The 18223-nt window shown below is 45.2% G+C and overlaps 1 protein-coding gene across 1 annotated transcript in view; it reads left to right on the top strand.

Moving 5' to 3' along the window:
- Positions 1 to 18223, top strand: part of LOC146833817 (dimethylaniline monooxygenase [N-oxide-forming] 2-like) — a 602486-nt gene that overhangs the window by 407912 nt on the left and 176351 nt on the right. The window contains exon 5 of the mRNA XM_085600095.1: positions 13047 to 13189. Coding sequence (XP_085456221.1) covers positions 13047 to 13189 — 143 coding nt within the window. The remainder of the gene's footprint in view (positions 1 to 13046; positions 13190 to 18223) is intronic.

Raw genomic sequence — 18223 nt, forward strand, 5'->3', positions numbered from 1 at the left:
ACGTGACGTCACAAAGCAGCGACTGATCCCCAGAGGCGCAGCAGGATCGCAAAAGTTAGTCTCGGCAACTCAGAAGTTAGGCAGGATACAGATATTTTAAATTTTAAGAGAAAAGAACGAACAAAGAAACAAAAAAAAAAAAAAAAAACTCAAGGCGAGAAACAATCTAGACGGTGTCAAGCGCCGATGGGGGGACCCCACCATACCAGGTAAAGAATCAGGAGGTCAATTAAGATGACCCGGGGGGGGGGGGCAGCGGGGAAGTCAGAACAATCAGTATAAAGAGTACAGTATTCCGGGAACCTCAGGATCAGGGGGAAAGAGAAATGTCAGAAGTATCTTCAAAAGGGGGCGTACAAATGTTACCTCGGTAGGCGTTCCACTGACCCCAGATTCTACCCCACGCCCGGGCTTGCCCCGAACCAGATATACCGTCTTCTCTCTGAACATGCACCAGTCCATGTTCTCCTTCCACACTGACACGGTGGGAGGCCGTCGGGAACCCCAAAGCTGTGCGATATCCCTCTTTGCAATCATGTTCCCAAGTGCTGCCCACCGGCCCTGGGCAACGCTGTAATCATTCGGCTCCCATACATTCAGCAAACATCGACGAGCCTCAGGCAACAGAGCGACCCCAGTGACACACTCCATTACCGCATGCACACGGCGCCAATAAGCCGCAACCTCGCGACACTCCCAAAGGATATGAAGGAAGGTGGCGCTCATTCCACCGCCGCGCTTACACAGCCCATCCGAAGAAAAACCCATCACGACCAAACGAGGACCCGTCACATTCGTGCCCCTCTTAATTTGAAAACTGTTTGTTGTAGAACCATTGATCAATATTTTCCCAGTCGGGGCAGAATAGATGTTTGCTATCGCCCTAGAGAAGTGTTGACCTAAGTTATTATATTTGATGACTTGATGTAAATAAGACCAATTAACTCGGTCAAAAGCCTTGGCTGCATCAAATGTGAATATTGCTAAAGGTACCTTCTCATGAGTGGCAACATCTATGGCTCCTATCAGTTGATGTGTAAGATCGTGCAGCTGTCTCCCTCTGATAAAGCCCTTCTGGTCCTCATGTATTAGTTTATCAGCAAAAGAACCAAGGCTTATAGCCAGTACCTGGGTAAAAATGTTATAATCTGTATTTAGAAGCGAGATTGGCCTATATGATTCGCAATAGGTGGGGTCTTTTACAGGTTTTAAGATAAGGCTAATTGTTACTTCATTCCAGGATTTAGGAATTGATACCTCCTCAAGATAGATAGTATTAAATAGATTTGTTAATATAGGACCTAGGAGATCTTTCAGGACAATGTAGAGTGCATTTGGTAAGGCATCAGGACCCGGTGCTTTATTTTTATAAAGATTATTTATTATATCTAGGACCTCCTTCTGAGTAATCTCAGCATTTAGGGTACTACAGGAAATGCTATCTAATTTTGGAGCTTGTGACTTAATCAAATAGCCATCAACTGTTGTTTTCAGGGGAGCTAGATCCTCCTTATATAATGCCTGAAAATATAGTTCAAATGCTTCTTCCATGCCTGCTTTATCCTCAATTAATTGGCTACTATTTCCCTTATGGATAGCTACTATCCTATTTCGGTTTGAATCAGTCTTAAGCTTCCAGGCTAAGAATTTTCCGCAGTTCTCCCCCCATTCATAATTTGACAAGGAACTGGCTTGCCACCCTTTTCTTATCTTTTCCTCCAGGAAGAGTGACAGTTCCTGTTTCTTATTCAGACTCTTTTTTTTTTAAAGCATTTTGGTCTTCTTCTGAGGTTGTACCTTCTATTTTTGCTTGTATTTCTAATAGATCAGTTTCTAGTCTCAAAATCGTAGATCTCTTCATTTTATTTTTACCCGCTGCTATACCAACTAAAGTTCCTCTGATAACTGCTTTAAATGCTTCCCACACTATCATGTCATGGTGAAGCCCCCACTATTTTCCTTAAATAGTTTTCAGTTGTAGATCTTAAAATATCAATAACTTGTTGATCTAATAGAAGTGTCCGGTCTAACGTCCACCTTTTTTCGCTCTGAACTGACTCATATTTTATATTTATTTGGACCGAGGAGTGATATGAGAGGTGTGCAGGACTTTGCTGACTTTATTGCTTAAAAGTTTGTCAACCAAAAAGAAATCTATTCTAGAGGCATGACCATATTTATAGTTCCTATAGGTAAACTTATTAAGTCGATTACCCCTAGCTTTCCATAGATCGACTAGACCCAGGTCCTCTATAAGCATAACAAAGCATTGTCACATTTTAGGTAAGTTGAGGGTTTTACTAGGGGGGTGTCTATCTGTTTTAGGATCTAATAAGATGTTAAAATCTCCTCCCAAAATGATTGGTGTGTGTTGCGACATCAACTGTGCGTACAAGGATAACAAGGGTGCGGCGTCATCTATGTCAGTCAGTCAGTATTCTTTATTCGATGGATAAAACATCATAAAAGCACATAAATACATGGTTAAAATACAATTAAATCATGTCGAGATCCTAACTGTTACAACACATTTAAAAGAGTAAAACAACTCGTCAATATATTTCATTAACAATAATAAAATCGAATATATAATATCATAATACACAACTTGTAATAAAAAGCAGATATGCTAGATAAGTGGTAGGATCATACTACCCACTTTCCGATTTGTCTAATGCCAATGGTGTCAAATCTATATTGTTGAAAGCCCTCTATCCTGTTGGGTAAGTTGGGATTGAAGTCTCTTTATTCGTATCAACCAGGCTCTTCCAATGAATTTGGCTACGCCACATACCATCAAGGTGGAAGACGTATCAGTACAAAGGACCCTCAGCGCCATTACATGGCACCTGAGGCCCAATTGTTTACACAAAGGTTTTAACCAAATCCTCCTCGGCACCCTATAAGCTGGACAAGCAAACATAAGGTGTGCTACAGATTCTAAAGGTGCTGCACAGCACGGACAAGCCTTAGAGGAGCCACATAGGTTGTTCCACCCAGAGGTGAATGCATTTACTGGGAGGATCCCAAACCTAACTTTTAAATACAGTGATCTATCCAAGGGCTTCTCAATAAAATCAAGAAGTGGTTCAAATATCCTAGACCATTTGAACTCTAGGAATCGCTCAGTAAGAGCACCCCCTGTGCCTCTTCTAGAAGTCTCACACTGCACCCAATCCCAATACAGCTTCTTAATAACTAGCTTGGGTGGGGGGGATTGACTCCTCCATAGATCGCTCAGACTCAACAAGCCAACCATCTGTCTCAGGTTACACAGCCACTTAATCCTATTACTAAGGGTGGGCGTAGTTCGCGAAGTAGCACTTCGCGAAGCTACGCAAAGTGAAGTTCGCACTACGCGAGCTACGCGTAGCACTTCGCGAACTGCGAAGTAACATGTTCGCACTGTGCAAGATGTTGTTTTCAATGATTGCACAGTGCGGACAAGCAACCGGCACTGTGCAATCATTGAAAATGGCATCTTGCACAGTGCGAGCTGTAGTTTTCTGCTGCTCGAGTAGATTTTTCCTCGAGCTGCAGCTTTCTCAACGCGAACTGGTAGTTTCTCATCGCGAGCGGTCGCGAGCATACGCGACCCCTCGCAATGAGAAACCTGACCTTCTCGCGTTGGGAATCTCGCCGGGAGGTTTATTTTCCATGCTCGCGATCGCGAATAAGGAAAAAGTCTCGCCAGGATGTCATTTTGCTTGCTCGCGGTCGCCAACTTGACGTTGAGGACCGCGAGCAAGCAAAAAATGACCGCAGCACTACGCAACACTACGCTACGCGTGTTCGCACTGTGCTACGTGCAGTTCGCGTAGTGCGAAGTAGCGCGAACTTCGCAAACTACGCGAGCGTAGCGTAGTGCTTCGCCCAGGCCTACCTATTACCTCTATCGAGTAGGATAAGATCATCTAGAGCGGCTGCATAGTTTTGGAGCTCTTCAGTTCTTCTCAGACGCACCCAAAAAAGTAAAGGGCGAAGGCGCACTAATTCTTTAAGGGGGCGCCTGCCCATATCAAGACGTAAAGGGATTAATGGAGTGGAGACTGGTAATGCTACAAGATCCCTCAGGAACTTGTTTTCTGAAGTGGTTATCTCCGGGATGTTCTCAAACCCCCATAATTCAGAGCCATAGAGTGCCGATGGCAAAACCTGTCCTTCATAAATTGCGAGGATAGGTGCCACTGGTTTGCTCAATGACGCCCTATGTTCTCGCAAAACCGCCCCAGCTACTCTTTTAAAGTTTAATAGCATTTTAGCCAGATGGTCTTTCCAGGTCATCCGGCTATTCACCCTAACCCCCAAATAATCAAAACTATCCACCATCTCCAGGAGTTCACCATTTAACATGAGGGAGTTCTTAAATCTTTTGGGTGGTGCGAAGGCCATTAGCTTCGTTTTGGAAGTGTTGATTGTGAGACCCCTATCCTTACAGAACTCACTAAAGCGGTTCAAAAGCTTTTGGAGCCCAGCTGGGGTTTTTGAGATCAAGATGGTGTCATCCGCGAAGAGAAGAGTAGGGGTTTTTTCCCCGGCCAGGGATGGTGCATCCGCCGGCTCTTCCCTCAGATAATCCACCACACCATTCACGAATAGGGAAAATAAAGTCGGCGCCATAACACAACCATGGCGAACTCCTCTCCTCACGGGCACCCTCTCCGTCAGTTGTCCCTGAGTGCCCCATCTGATCCTTGCATAATTATCCTCGTGGAGTCTCACAATGAAATCCAACAATGGAGCCGGGAAGCCCATCTTCTCCAGGATTTCCCACAACCTTGCGCGAGGGACCAGGTCGAACGCCATCCTGAGATCTATGAAAGCCAGATAAAGGCTACCACGATTGATTGTCACCGACTTCCAATAGATCGCAAGGAGGCGGAAGACCTGGTCCATCGTGCCCACTTTTTTCCGAAACCCGGCCTGGAAATGGGAGAGCACCTGTTCCTCCTCCATCCATGCACCTACCCTCAAGATGATGACCCTGCCAACCACTTTCTGGATCACGTCAATCAGACTGATCGGTCTGTAGTTAGCAGGGTCATCCCTATCACCTTTTTTATATACTGTGATCACCTCAGCACCCCTCCACGAATCTGGGATGGGGTGCCCCCTGGAAATTAAATTCATTATCAATGCAATAATTGAAGCCCAGGTTGTGGGATCTTCCAAAAGGAGATCCCCAGGTATACCATCTTGACCGGCGGCCTTCCTCGGGGTCAGGTGTTTTATAGCCAATACTACTTCCGAAGTCAAGAACGGATCCACGGGCGCCATGATGGAAGAAGCCCGTCTGGCTGGCTCAAAAGGGGAGGATCTGGTTGCCTCCAATCCGCTATATATTTTTGAAAAGTGGGAATACCATTGTTGGCTGGTAATATGATTCACAAGTACAGGTTGGTTACCCTGTCTAGCCTTGTTAATCAGATCCCAAAACAATGAAGCATTTTTCCTTTCGGAGGCACTTTTGAGATCCTGCCAATACTGTTCTTCCCAGTCTTTTTTTGCTCGTGTTTGTTCTTTTGCATATTCCTTCCTTGCAACTCTAATTAGGGGTTGGTTCTTTTTGCGCAGGGCTGTAGTTAACTCGCGTCTTTTAACCCGGCACTTTGCAGAGTACCAGGGGTTACTAGGTTTGGGGGTTGTTTTTTTTGAGCTCGAGATTAAAAAATAGTTGCCCACTTTCTCGATAGCCTTTTTATAAATCTGGGGAAGAAGCAGCTCGTGAGCATCCCCTGTTTCTGGATTTAATCCCGTCAGTTCACAGATCAGGTCTTCAATATAAGCCCTGATATTAACCAGTTTCTCAGGGTCGGAGCTAATCTTCTCCCATTTCAGCCTCCGATTTCCATTATATGGGACCACCTCATTTGTTCGCCTCAGTGGGGGTTGCTCACTACTACTTTTTAATTTGCTCCACCCTAACTTCAAACTCAGTGGGTTATGATCACTGTCCTGCGAGGGAACTACCTCCATATCCACTAAGTCACACCACATGGTGATGTCCAATAAAATGTAATCAATTCGGGACGGGCCATTAAGTATATTAAACGTCATGGCCCCTTCCCGATCAGAGGATGATCTACCATTCAATGCTCTTAATTTGAAATCAACAGTAAGAGCGTTAATCTGCAGTGCCTTGGTTGTACATTTCCTGATTGGAGGAAGTGACAAGGTAGGGATAGACCAGTTTGCATCCTCCTCCGCTATGCCTAGAAGGTCATCCCTGCTTAGCGGTTCGAATGTACAATTGAAATCCCCACCTACAAGGAATTTAGATGATGGGGAGCAGTTACCTAAGGCCTGCTCTAAGAGCATAAAGGTTTTTGACGTTTTATCTCCCTGGATCCCTCTATCATAAATATTAAATAATTCCACTCGGCTATCTTTTGCCTGGCCTACGATTGTTAGATGTTGGATGTCCTCACTATCCAGATCATGAGCAGTAACCTTCCAATTTAATTCTACTTTTATCCATATATGTAGTCCCCCGGCTGGTCTGCCCTTACCACCGCTATGAGCGGGTAGCCAAAAGGTTACATACCCTGATTTAAAAACGGGGGTTAAACTCCATGTTTCCTGGAACATGCATACGTCGTATTTTTCGATAAAGTTGTGCCATTCTGGGAGGGCCAACTTTTTCCTCAGACCTGCTATGTTCCAAGAAACTAAATGTATGATCTTTTTATTGTTGGAGGGCAGAGTAATGGGCACTTCTTTACTACCACCCGCTTCTCGTGGTTCCAGGGCATTGGGAATTTGGGAGTACACTGTAGGGATTAGGGGATAACTCCCTCCGTCCATATGGACCGAAGATGAACAATCCAGACCTGAAGGATCCGCAGGGGCCATAATCCCATTAGGCAATTCTTTAGTCTTACCGTGGACCAGCCCATTTCCTATCGGCCTGGATGCACTAGAGCTAACCCCCCCTTCCTTCTCAATCCTTAAACATCAATCACAATCATCCATACCCGAGAACACATCGAACCTATTCATTGTCTCCAGGGGTGTAAAAGGCCTCAAGTACTCCTTTCGCTGATTATTGTACCTAGTAAATCTAGGAGGGATCACATTCCAACCCTGGGGGTCCGGTAACATATTCCTGCCATAGGGTATTGTCGGAATACTTAATTTTGCTTTATCCTTATTCATGTGATGTGATGGAGGGAAAACCAGGGATCTCGGATAAAAATAGGTTAAAGCTCGAGGGCTAATACAACTATCACTCACTCCCGGGGGCCAATTTATTATGTAGTCAACTACACCCGGGTCTCTAAAATTGATCAGGACGATATCTCCCTCAACATCTTTACATCTGCCACCTATCCAGGGAAGGCCTAACGTGTAATATCTCCCCATTAAGATTATTGTTTATTGGTCTATGTATGCTTAGTCAATGGACAATTTTGTTTTTCAGCTGGTAAAAACCCTCTCTCTTATTGTCCGCTAGCACGGGAACCCCCGTTAGGACCACCACCAGAGGCACCGCCTCTGTGGGTAAGTCTACTTGTGGCCCGTGATTCCCCATATTACCATAATGGCTAGAACTTCCCTGTTCCTGCCTCATAGACTCCTTAGTAGCCATAGCGTTCCCTTCCACTGGCTTAGTAATAGACTTACTGATTGGGTGTTTCCCTATCATAGGGGGCCCCTGTCTATGTAAATCAAGCAACGGCTGGTTTAAGTTCTGTAAGGGATTTATACCAGGTTGGGGGGGTTCCTTGGGAGCATGGGTGGGGGGGGTCCTAGCATGAGTAATGTTCTTATGTGCTTGGACCATTCCCGGACTGGTCATTTTACTCAGGGTAGACTCTATGCCCTCCAACCTCTGCTCCAATTTCTTCAAACTATTGGTAATAGGTAAAATTAAGGTGCTAAACAGCTCTCCCAATTTGGTACACAATGATGTAGATGAAGCGTCCGACTCAGCTAGAACCTCGGGGGTCAGATGGATTTCAGAGTTGGTCACGGCCAAATCAGAGTCCGTAAAAGGGTGGAATGGATTCAGATTTGGTCTATTAACTGGTCCAACCGCCAGCTTTGTACCAGCACTATGTGTAGCTGTGGTATGGCACCCAAAATCATAATGGTAGTGTTTTGTTAATTTAGCCTGGCCCAGCCGCTCCTTACGTCTTATTTTCCTCGGGGGCGGGCCATAGAATTTACCCTTATCCAATTTCTTGTGCTTTTTCACTATTGATTTACCACGAGCAGGCAACAGCTTTCTAGGCACCATAGGGCTAATTATAGCATTAGAGAGGGCAGTATTACTAATATCATGTACTTCGGGGGGACAACCCACAGGTGAACAATCACGTAATAGCAAGGGCACACCATCTCGAGAAAAGGTAGCGTCACTGGCCCCGCCATTACCATCAGCGCCCAAGGGTTCCTCAATAATACTGACTTCTACAGCCCTACGCTTCATATTTTCAACGGAGCGACGGCGCTCAGTCCTACGTTCGTCCAAAGAAAGGTCCCTCTTTTCCTCTCTGGCGACCTTCCTGAAGTACATATCCAAAGGGCCATGAGTCGAACCCCCCGGCTTTTCCCCACTCACTTTGTCAGGGCTCTGGGCCATAGGTACGGTAATAACCCTCGCTTTGGTGACGTCAGATGGCGCTAGGGCGCCTGGGAGATGTGGTCTCCACTCGCCGGGGCCGCAGAATAGCGTGGCGGCAACAGCAACGGCAGAGGGACACCCAGCGGGGCAGCAGCGGCACTCAGGTGAGCAGATGCGGACAGGGCAGGACACCAGTAGTCACCCCCTCGCTTTTCGTGGCTCCAGAGGTGTCAGGGTTCCTCTTGCAGGAGCTGAGCTGACTTCACACCGGTTGGGAGTCGTTGCTGCTTGAGTTGGTATTGGTTCCTGGCTTCTGGCTTGTTCCTTGCTTTTGGGAGCACACGTCTTGGAATTCCTGGCAATTTCACGGGCTTCCAATCTTTTAAGAAGGATTTACACTGTGCTGTTTCAGTGGGGCGTCTTCTGTTTGATTTGGCGGGGATCTCTGGAGGGCAGAGCTCTGCGACCTATATGCAAATTGACCAATAAAATGTTAAAAGAAGAGCCAAAGCATAGACAATCCAAATGCACCAATGTTGGCTGCACTTCGGACGTGGAAGAGAGGTGGGCTGGAGAAGGAGGGTGCCCGGGGCCTCCTCCGAGGACCTTCACCACGCGCCCCAGACTCCGTATCTCCTGATGGAACCGTCATCTATGTTTGGACCATAATAACATACTATAGACAAAGCACAATCTCTATATTTTATATTAGCTATGGCCCATCTTCCTCTTGAGTCTACAGTTTGTGCGACCAATGTGCAATGTGGAGATTTTCTAATTATAATGGAAACACCCTTGGTATTACATGATTGAGTTGTACAAACTGATTCTCCAATCCAATTCTCAGATTTTATTGCCTCGAGCCATTCTTCCCTAAGGAGGTGGGTTTCTTGTAATATGATTATATCCAGGGTTAGAGGTTTAAGATACTCAAAGATATTTTGCCTCCGCCCCCTCGTTCTTAAGCCATTCACATTCCATGTTATTATTTTCAAGTCAGACATTAAACTAAATTTTTCCTGGATTGAGCTTCGACCCTAATTGCTATACCTTTTGCATATCGGACAAGTATTTTTTTTTTATTTTCCCCCTATTCTCCCCACCAAAAAGAAACAAACCAAGTGAATAAAAAACAAACCTATAAATGTGCCAACCCTGGAGAACCCTCCCCACTATCATGAGCAATCCTAGTTGCCCAGTTTGAGAACCGCAACTGAGGCATTATTTGCAGCAATTTGGCTCATTAAACTATTTGTCTCTATTAGATTTCATACGTTCCAAAAACAGTTCCGCTTCTTGTGGGTCTCTTATGTTATACGTTTTATTGCACCACATTATGCGAAGAAGTGCTGGAAATTTCATCTGCACGGTGGCTCCTTCTGCCCTGATATCTTGCATGAATTTCCCCAAGGCCCACTGCCTATCGGCCGTAGCCTTTGAGCTGTCCGAGCGAATTTTGTAATTGTACCCATCCTTAGTCAGGATACCGGAGTTTAGGGCTTTATTCAGGATGCATTCTTTTATTGAGTAGGATTTAAAGTTGACTAAAATTCTTCGCGGATTTGTGCTATCCTTATTTAATCTGAATGGATCCCTAGGAGCCCTTTGTATATCGCCGTCCAACTCTTTTTCATCCATATCAGGAACACATTTTTTTAGGAGGTTTACTACAAAGGACCTTATATTTTGTCCTTCTTGAGCTTCCGGGATATTTATTAGGCACAGGTTATTTCTCCTGGGGTTATTTTCCAGAATCTCAATTTTATCTCGGAGCTCTCTCTCTGTGACTGAGGCTTTTTCATTACTACTTTGACATAGCCTCACTTCAACCTTGATTTGTTCCAGGGCCGTTTCCACTGTCACTACCCTTTCTAACAGTGCATTACATTTAATTTCCAGAGTTTCACAAGTGGTCTGAATTTTCTGCTGGTTTTTTCCAGATTTGGCAAAACCCGCTTTCATTTCATTTAGTATTGAGGCCACACGGCCTCCAATGTCGCCCCCTGTCGCACTATCCATAGTATAACCGCTATCTGAAACTAGGCAGGGAGCTTCAGATGTTGGGGGTAATGTATGGCCCACGGTCTGAGAGAGCTCTTCTATCTCTTTTCCCGTGTGGTGTTCTTCCTCTTCTTTTCCCTGCTCCTTTGACATAAGTACTTGGTATTTATTAGGAGACTCCATTGAAGTCAAAAAAGTTGGAGGTCTGGGTGAAGATGTTTCTGTAATCGGTTTGATCCCTAATTCTTGCTTTTCTTGTATTTTAAAGAAGGAGCGCAAAGAGGGGGTGGTCTTAATGTTTGGGCCCTTTTTTAATTGCTCTTTTCTTGCCGTTTTTGCAGCCCTCGCAGAGACCACCGCTGTTGTGGCTCTTTCCGTTTTCTGGCCCCTCAGAATTTTATTAATATGCTTGACCGGGCACTTTAGCTGTAGTGTACCCCAGTCGTCCTCTTGTTCTTGTTCTTGTTCTTGTTCTTGGGGCAGATCAAGGATCTCAACCGAGGCTATAGGAACATCACCTAACGCTGGGACCGGTGGAGCGGAACCTTGAATGCCATTATCTAAGATACTATCATTGCCATTAGCTTCAAAAGGGTCACTCAAGTCTAGATTTGCAAGATTATTAGGGTTAGGATTTAGATTTGAGACCAGGTTAGAGTTCTTTTCCCGTGTGGGCGGTACCGATGACTTAGATAGAGAGAGACCCTTCTTCTTGCCACGGCCCTTTTTCCTAGCCGAATTCATGCAGGCAATGCCCCTTAGCTCATCTTTAGGAGCAAACAGAAGGTCATAAGGATCCGCAGGTTGGGGATTTTTAATTAATTCCAAGTTATTCAGAGAGTCTTGAATGAATATATCCCGAGTATAGTTTAAAATTCCATTGAGATGCTCAGGAATTTTATGGGGGGGCCCCTAAAAGTCTGTCTAAGTACTAATACTCGTACCTGATGGTAGGAGTTTGCTGCTTTAGTCCACAACCCCCTCTTTAGCTGACACTTTGCGCCTCTATCTAATTTTTTTGAGTATTTTTGCACATACCAGCTTTATTATCTGCAGTATAATAATTTATAGAAGGGATGATTATCATTCAAGAAATCTTTCAAGTTTTGTTACATATTCAGTAGACCCTTTTTACTCAGCTTTGGCATATGCCTGTATTGTCAGGAATGTAGCAAGGAAGGCGGACAAGGAAGGGAATGCTTGGATTACTTACTGGTAATTCTTATTTCTCTAAGACATAGTCTTCTACGTCACAGTTCAGACTTTCTTCCCTCCCCTCCTCAAGGAGAATTACCGGTAAATGTCTAGCTTATATACCTTGAGGACAAATCTTTTTGTTAATTTTTGGTTTCTTTGATAATGATGGCCCATCCTTTATGGGTTGTGAGACAGGAAGTTTTGTGGTAGCCATATTCATAGGAAACAAGTATAAACTGTAATAAAATAGGTAAAATCTATACTCAGCAGAGACAGAAGCTCATATTGTCAGCACTGTAATGAGTAAACAATGTCTCTGAGTAATGAATATTACCAGTAAGTAATCTGAGCCCTCGTTTCCGGTCGTCGTGACTATGGCAATGTATTTTATGCCGAAATCACCAAACAGCTCCTAAAACGCCTCCAGACCATTCAGAACACCATAGCCAGGCTCTTCCTCAGCCTCCCCAAAAGATCCAGTACCACCTCACACCTCAGAACCCTCTACTGGCTTCATGTCCACAAAAGATGCCACTTCAAGTTTCTGACTCACGCCTACAAAGCCCTCAGCAACATCAGACCCACCTACTTCAACCACTGCCTGCCGTTCCACTGACCCACCAGGGAGCTTCGCCCCACCTCGCTCACCCTGGCACACATTCCCCCCTCATATCCATTGGCAACGCAACGGAGGTCACTTCTTTTCCTACCTCGCCGCCAAGTCCTGGAACAATCTCCCCCTCCATCTGCAAACCTCCCCTTTGCTTGCTGACTTGAGGAAGGGAATCAAGACATGGCTCTACGACTAAGGCATTCAGAACCTCAGCTCCTGGATATCCTCTGGGTTGATAAGCCACGCTTAACAAGAAACTCCAGACTGATTGATTGAGCAACACTTACAATGCCTTGTCCCGAGCTGGCCCACACCACGGACTGCTCTTTACAATATCTGTTATACTAATCAAACACTGATGATGTAGAGGGTGGCAAAGGTGCTCTGGGGGCCTTAATGATGACCATCAAAAATTGAACCATATTTTTTCAGCCCCTGGCAGATTGCTAGGTACACAAAAGGGTTGATGCTGATGAATTGATGTGTTTGAATTCCAAAGCTCATAGGTAGCATTATTTTTGGAATTATATCTTAAGTTCTTACCATAAAATGTATGAATACATGAAGTATTTGGAATATCACAATAACAAATGAAATTAATAACACACAAGTACATGGGCTATGATTTCCTGGTGCTCTTGTTAATGTTTCTCTTTTTTGCTGCTGCAGGGATTGAAAGATTCAAGGGCAAATACTTCCACAGCCAAGAATACAAGTACCCAGATGGATTCCAAGGGAAGAGGGTGCTCGTGGTTGGGATCGGCAACAGTGGAGCAGATATCGCTACAGAGCTCAGTCGTGTGTCTGCTAAGGTAAAAGAAGGTTTGGATGTAAGACTAACCTCATCACCAATGTTTCTCTTCAACATATAACCTGTGTCAAGGGACAGGAATCTATCATGCAAAAAGCAAACCAAAAAATGTTGTATTATTTAATTAGGTATTTTCTCATATTTTTTAATAAGGACCACGTTAGTCCGAGATCAGAGAGCTTCACCAGAAGAAATAAACATGAATGTGGTGATTTATAAAATTGATAGTTATGTGTTGTTACATATTAATAGTATTTACTTTGGCGAGAAGGCATACTTACTGTTTAGAAAAGATCACTAATACCGATTTTGAGTGCAGTTGCCAACAATCATTTGAATTTCTTGTTCTGTTCTAAGGAATGACATCCATTAATTAGTGTATTTGTAGTGAGTTTCTTGAGGGTGAAGTCAGTGTCGAGGGTGAATTACTTCACATCTGCTGTCAGTTTGGGTTTCAATCCATCTAAGCTTATGCTGTTGACACAGGATTGTACTAGTTGTTGCTTGTTGTACAGGACAAATAGTTGGAATTATTTTTTGCAATTATGTGCAATTTGCTGGAACACATCATTCGCTGTAAAAACTTACTGCAAACGTAAGGGGAACAATCCATATTTGTATAAATCATTTAAAAGGAACAATCAGAAACATGAAGCCATATATATTCTCAAGATATTGGGCACACTTTCACCCATATCGTGCTAGAGCTGATTAAAGCTAGTCTCATACAAAACCACAAATTTAGGGGCTGATTAGGATGGTGGACGTACTTTCGTCCGCCCGCCACCCTAATGGAAACGGGACTGCCTGAGAGGTTTTCGGCGGTTCCGACATAGGCATTACAATTTAACTGCCACCATGGGGGTCGCAGTGCCTATCTTTTGCATTGCGGCGGGTGCTGCTGGCTGCAGCACCCGCCACAAGACATAAAGGGGTCACTGCACATATCTATGCATTTCTTGGCAGGCACCATGCGGTGCCTGACACATGGTGCAGGGATATCGTGCCCCCCAGGGCCCATGTCTGAGGGCAAAGAGGAAAGGGGGACCTGCTACGAGCCCCCAAAGTCCCTTTCCGCCCGCCTTTTCATGGCGGGTTAACCGCCATGAAAAGGTGGGCAGAAAGGGACATCGTAATCCCTATGAAGGTGCAAGGCAGGCAGCGCCACCATTGTAAGGACTACAAGCCCCTCCACCGTACCGGTGGGCACAAGGAGCCAGTCGGATGCGTGATGGTCAGTCTTTCCGACTGCCAACATCCCGCCCGCCATCCTAATGTAGCAGGCGGGAAACTTGCTTAGGATGGCAGTGAGACCACTAGCGCCAGGCTGTCGGTGGTGGTCTCACCGCCATCCTAATCAGGCCCTTAGTTTGGTGGGTACGGGGGTTGCAAAGACTCATGTGCAAGATGTTGCTCCAATTCTTCTGATCTGCAGTGGACATTAAAGAGCAAGACACCAAGGATTTAAGCAGTTTTGGACAGAGTGATGGTGTAACCATGTATTATGACAAAAAATAGGGTTTCTGGTTTTCAGTTAAAACCGATTACAACTGATAAAACACCAAAGAAAGAAATGTTCGTTTTTTTATAGAAACTGTAAAACACTACATTTTGATGCACTTTTCCTGGTTTTGCACCCTTAGTTATCGGACAGTATAAGCCCTCTAATATACCTTCTGTCTATTCGCAAGGTCTCTGCACCCCCAGTACCCACTTCCTTTCTTGTTTTGAAAGCATTGCTCACCTCATATGTAGTAAACTCACTGTTCATTGCATCTTGCTATTAATAATGCGGAAATCTCAGAGTAATCTCTCTTTGGAAAATTTAGAAAATGTGGCACCATTACTTTTAATTACCATTACCCTTGTTTCTGCTCAAGGTGGTGAATCTTTTACACCATATTTTGACCAAAAGAGCTCCTTCATAAACATGGGCAAATAATCAAATGCAGATAAACATTTTAGTCAATAATGAGAGTTGTGATTAGTTTTAAAGGGATTTATTTTCTAATTAATATTTAAGATTCTATGACTCTTCATTCATTAGTCAGGTATCAATCAGGTTACAGAATTGATGATAGAAAAATAAAGTTATCATAGAGCATATCATAAATTGCATAAAGCACTTTCCATAAAGGAAAGAATCCCTATTCTAAGAAAATGAGGCACAAATGATGTCAGTCAGAACTCATGAAGAGTTAGAAAAATGAAAGCAATAGTGAGATTAGCTTGAAGCTAAATCAATAATTAATAATTGCAGAATCTCCCATAAGGAGAAATAAAGCATAGAGCAAACAAGCCTTGGCAAAGCTAATTAGTCAAAACATAAGCGTGGGGATTTCAATGAAATTCAGAATGGAACAAAACCTGCATCTAATCTGTCTTCGTCTGCTTCTGCTCTGCTTTCCATCAAGGTCTCTCCTCTCCTTCCCTGCATCTGCAAATCACATTTACTCTGCTCCCTTCAGTTCTGCATTGAAGTCTGAAACTCCTCTTTAGCCTCCCTTCTCTAAATCTGAGTCTGTCTCTCGCAAAGGTCTCTGCAAGGGTGGCATGATTTTCATTCTGCATCCAGCTGAAATACAGCATTCTACAAAAGGACACTTCCACCCCTCTGCCATCTGCCCACGTCATTCATCAGGCAGGCGAAATCCTTCCCACGACATATTCTGCATCTTATTTAATATAACTTCATCTCCTAACCTTCCTTTAATTTTTAAATAAACAGAGAACATTAGCTGCAAAAGAACTTATTAATTAAGCAAGAAACATTAAACATAACATGGTAATACATTTTTAAAATATGTGTGTTATATATTCTCTCTAAAGCAAATAATTAAACTGAGGCTTTCTTTAAACATTTCAAGCAACTTAGATAAGACAGTAAATTATGGGAGGCCATTTCTCTTTCATATGAAAAATTCCTACGTTATCTGAAGGTCAACTGAAGCTGGGAGAGTACAGCTAAATCATGAGCTGTTTTCTGTGTTCTACACTCTATACTGTTGAGTCATTCAGTACAAATTATTTTCTACTATTGCATACATTTAACATTTTTACAAATTAAAATTATATTCTATAGTGAGAACAAAATCTAAACTAGCCATGTTAAAATCAAGCTATAAATTAACTGTGCAATGTTTTACATGGGTTTCTAAGTGTAAAGCGTCTGACTAAAGCCTGTGAATATCAAAGCCTCATTTTCTAATTTTACAACACCAAGGTGTCGATTCCGATCCTGTAAAACCCGGGTACGAATGGTCGTACGGAGTATATTCTCCGTACGACTCGTACTCGGGAAATGCTCCTTACAAACCAGCAAGTACGATACCATTTCCGCACGAATCGTAAAAAACTACGTGCGACGAAAAAATACCCACAATTCCGATCCGGGACATCACGTACGTGGCGTCCGGACGGAGTCAGGCAGCGTTCTACGGACCAGCAAGTACGATTCGTGCCTACGTCACTCCGCACGGATCATTTTTTATGGCAGCCAAAAACTCCTGGGAAATTGAGGACGACGAGAAGAAGGAGTAGCGGTACGCGACGGACAGCCATGGACCCCATCCTACGTGTCATCCCGGCCCTCCTAGCCTACGACCTGGTGCACCGAAACCGCCGCGCACGCCGCAGAAGGTCAGCACAACACCCAGGGGCAAAGGGGGGGCGAGGGGCAGGAAACATAACCTCTACCTAATTTTAAAAATACCATATACTGGCCATACATTACCTCCAGGGTCTGGTCACTTCGGGGGGCGTGTCCACCAATCCCCGCGTACGCGTACCCGTCACCACTACAATGGTGGTACGGCCCGTAACCATGCCCTCAAAGCGTGGGTACGGCCCGTACCACCATTGTAGTGGTGATGTAGGGGTACGCGTGGTACGGGCCGTACCCACGCTCTGAGGGCGTGGGTACGGCCCGTACCACCATTGTAGTGGTGATGTAGGGGTACGCGTGGTATGGGCCGTACACACGCTCTGAGGGCGTGGGTATGGCGCGTACACCTACATCACCACTACAATGGTGGTACGGGCCGTACCCATGCTCTGAGGGCGTGGGTACGGACCGTACCACCATTGTAGTGGTGATGTAGGGGTATGCGTGGTACAGGCCGTACACACGCTCTGAGGGCGTGGGTACAGCCCGAAACACCATTGGAGTGGTGACGTAGGGGTACGCGTGGTACGGGCCGTACACATGCTCTGAGGGTGTGGGTACAGCCCGTACCGCCGTTGTAGTGGTGATGTAGGGGTACATGTGGTACGGGCTGTACACACGCTCTGAGGGCATGGGTACGGCGCGTACTGCTACATCACCACTACAATGGTGGTACGGGCCGTACCCACACTCTGAGGGCGTGGGTACGGCCCGTACCACCATTGTAGTGGTGATGTAGGGTTACGCGTGGTATGGGCCGTACACACGCTCTGAGGGCATGGGTATGGCGCGTACTCCTACATCATCACTACAATGGTGGTACGGGCCGTACCCACGCCCTCAGAGTGGGGGTACGGACCGCATCACCCGTACCTCTAGGGCACCAGTACATTAGTGATACAGGGCGTACACACGCCACAAATGTTGGCTTAGGGCCTGGTGCAGCATATAACCAGTATAGTGGGGTGTGTTCATGGCCAGGACAGCAGTGTACAGCACCAAGGGTGCGGGTGGGTGGGTGGGTGTCTGCCTAGGAGTCCCAGCAGTGGACAGAGACATGTGAGGGGTGGGTGCCTATCACTCCCAGCAGTGGACAGAGACATGTGAGGGGTGGGTGCCTATCACTCCCAGCAGTGGACAGAGACATGTGAGGGGTGGGGGCCTATCACTCCCAGCAGTGGCCAGAGACATGTGAGGGGTGGGTGCATATCACTCCCAGCAGTGGACAGAGACATGTGAGGGGTGGGTGCAGAGGAATACCAGCAGTGGACAGAGACATGTGAGGGGTGGGTGCCTATCACTCCCAGCAGTGGCCAGAGACATGTGAGGGGTGGGTGCCTATCACTCCCATCAGTGGCCAGAGACATGTGA

Source organism: Triturus cristatus, chromosome 4_2, assembly GCF_964204655.1.
Source record: "Triturus cristatus chromosome 4_2, aTriCri1.1, whole genome shotgun sequence".
Taxonomy (NCBI): Eukaryota; Metazoa; Chordata; class Amphibia; order Caudata; family Salamandridae; genus Triturus; species Triturus cristatus.